Raw genomic sequence first — 2,665 nt, 5'->3', positions numbered from 1 at the left:
TTCAGATTTGAAGTTTTGTAACATGTTTCTGAATAATCGCCGAAGGAAAGCTGTGTTTTCTTCTTCTTCTGGAAATTCATCGAAATGGATGATATATTCATTTTCATGCGCTTTAAATTTTGGAGAGGTCTTTTCTTTAGCTAGTCTCATATGATAATACTCAGAAATCGGTTTAGGTGGTAAATCTATTTCTCTCTCGGTTCTTTTTCGTTTCAATATTCGTTGAGCCTGTAACTGTTTTTCTCTAGTAGAATCCATGTCTATCAGCTGATGGCTCTGAGGGTAAAATGAACCCAAAGTGAAAGAAAAACCGTATTTATATAAAGTGGATGACGTCACAATGCATAGGTAAGTTTTATCGTATTTTTTGCACACGCCACTTTATAGATGATGCAAACAGGTATATAAGAAAACGCAGGTAAAACGTATACTTCTTTTGCACACGGCCCTAAAATATTCCTATAGTATATAAACCAGAGCTAGGAGTACCCTGCGCTCATTATATCCATCATGTTTTCCCTGTGGAGATTTGTGTATTGGATTGATGTAGAAAATACAATTTGTCATTACTGTGATCAGAATACGATGAATTATAAAACATTCACAGTGTATAACCCCTGTCCGGAATGGAATTGGAAAACGTACAGGATTTGCCAGCATTGTGAAATGCCATTTCCACACTGGTTTAAAGATGATGATCCTTCCATGGAGACTTGTGCCTGTAGCTGGTGCCTTAAATATTTCATCTGGAAGAAAGGAATTGAGAACATACCCCCTCCCCGATGGATGAAAATGACCAGGAACAGACCGTTGAAAGAATGTATGATGTGCTACCAGGAAAAGACTCAAGGAAAATGGAAATGCGGACAATGCAGGCAATATCCGTGTTGTGAAAAGTGTGTGAAGAAACTCTTTGAGACTTCCTACCAGAAATGTCCCTTATGCCGATACAGTGGAAATTAAAATCATTTTTGTATTTTTCATTCTGAATAAAAATCTGTCTTGTTCTAGTATTGTGTGTGTTTTATTGTTTTTGTTTTTCAGAAAAATCCAGGTTTTTGTTCTTGTCTTTCAGTAAAAAAAAAAACCAGTTTGAACTGGTTTAGGCTAGACTGTGAATGAATGCGTGACGTCATAATGACATTCTTTTGAGTCGCTGCCAAAAAACCGTACTACCAACGTACCAATGTAAAAACACAGTGTAAGCGGCCCTCCCCCCCCCCAGTATTTAAGGGAATAGGTTAGGGTTAGGGGATAGGGTTAGAGGTCTAAGGGGGGATAGGGTTAGTTAGGGTTAGGGTTAGTTAGGGGCTAGGGGATTAGGGTTAGGGTTAGGGTTAAGGTTAAGGTTAGTTAGGGCTAGGGGGTTAGGGTTAGGGGCCTAGGGTTAAGGGATTAGGGTAAGGGTTAGAGGGCTAAGGGTTAGGACTGCACTCAGTTGACCCGGCCGGCTAGAGCCTTCCGGTTAAGCCACTTCCGGGCACTTCCGGTTAGGCTACTTCCGGCTAGGCCACTTCCGGTTAACCCACTTCCGCCCTCTTCCGGCTTCTTCCGCCCACTTCAGGTTAAACCACTTCCGGCGACTTCCGGTTATGACGTCACTTCCGCCCTAGCTAGGCTCCTTATACTACTCATGGCATACCAAACAAATTGACTAGACAGTGATTCCTCCAGTACAAGTTATACCATTTTATTTGATATTAAACATTACAAAAATAATTTGAAATAAATTTCCTCGTTCTTTTCAAAAACATACTTTGAGCATGCATAATTCAATTTACTCAGTAAATCAAGCACCGCATGATTTACAAAAATCTATGTTTACCTATTTCAGAAAAAATATTGTCACTAGTCCTTCAGCGAGTGATGTCACGTATGATAAAGAGACCAACAACTTTAATGAAAACGGAAAAGACCAAATCAAAGAAGAAGTAAACACATTTTTATCCTATCAAAAATATATTCAAATAAGCTACATATCTGTTTGTAAGACAAATTGTGACATAAACATACGAAAACTACGTCCACAAAAACCAGTGAGTTTCAACTGACTTGAAACAAGTAAAAAATTCTAATGGGAACCATCTTTTTTAATATTTTTAGATAAAGAAGAAGAATCTCTTTGATGATATGCGAAAGAGGTCTACTTTCGTCACCTCTACAGAAGAGAGGATATATAATCAAAAAAATGATTGCCAGGATGATGGACATCACGATCACATGCATACATCTCTGGGTCAAGAAACATCAAACAGCGAATACAGTCATCTACATTTGAAACAATTACACGACACAACACATGCTCAACCTGTGCAGACCAAATTGGAATGTGAAACAAAAGATGATAGTAAAAATGCAGAGTACTTCATCCTTCAAAAAGAATAGGTTTTTTGGTTATTGTTTAAACCTTTGATTTTCATGTTATAAAAATTTTGTATAGTACTTTCCAATTTTTAGAGAATTTTTCCAGAAAAATTATTATAAAAAAAACATACCTTGTTTTTTTATTGGAAAATACTAGTACTCACATTTTCTGGTGATAAAACAATTTTGAAAAAAGAAATTAAATCAAAGAAAAGGCAGCTAAAAACTAGTGGGTAAAATAATAATAAGATAGACAAGAGTACGAAAGCCCAGAAGGCTCATTCGAGATTCAAGATTCGAA

The 2,665-nt window shown here is 37.1% G+C and overlaps 1 protein-coding gene across 1 annotated transcript; it reads left to right on the top strand.

Annotated features, from left to right (window-relative positions):
- The first annotated feature begins 1,805 nt into the window (after positions 1–1,805).
- Positions 1,806–2,413, top strand: LOC134253167 (uncharacterized). Its single transcript, XM_062735682.1, has 2 exons — positions 1,806–1,931; positions 2,104–2,413. The coding sequence occupies exons 1-2, from the start codon at positions 1,818–1,820 to the stop codon at positions 2,383–2,385; spliced, it is 396 nt and encodes a 131-aa protein (XP_062591666.1). The 5' UTR covers positions 1,806–1,817; the 3' UTR covers positions 2,386–2,413.
- The last annotated feature ends 252 nt before the right edge of the window (positions 2,414–2,665 follow it).

This window comes from Saccostrea cucullata, unplaced genomic scaffold (assembly GCF_032062105.1).
Source record: "Saccostrea cucullata isolate Sc308-1 unplaced genomic scaffold, CSIRO_AGI_Scuc_v1 ctg18271, whole genome shotgun sequence".
Taxonomy (NCBI): Eukaryota; Metazoa; Mollusca; class Bivalvia; order Ostreida; family Ostreidae; genus Saccostrea; species Saccostrea cuccullata.
The sequence above is the reverse complement of the archived record's forward strand: the minus strand, read 5'-3'. Positions and strand labels throughout refer to the sequence as shown.

What these genes read in the sequence shown, in the direction of transcription:
- LOC134253167 (XM_062735682.1), top strand. Translation starts at nt 1,818, where the DNA reads ATGTTTACCTATTTCAGAAAAAATATTGTCACTAGTCCTTCAGCGAGT. An exon ending in AAGACCAAATCAAAGAAGAA is followed by an intron (nt 1,932 to 2,103) that starts GTAAACACATTT and finishes TAATATTTTTAG; the next exon opens with ATAAAGAAGAAGAATCTCTT.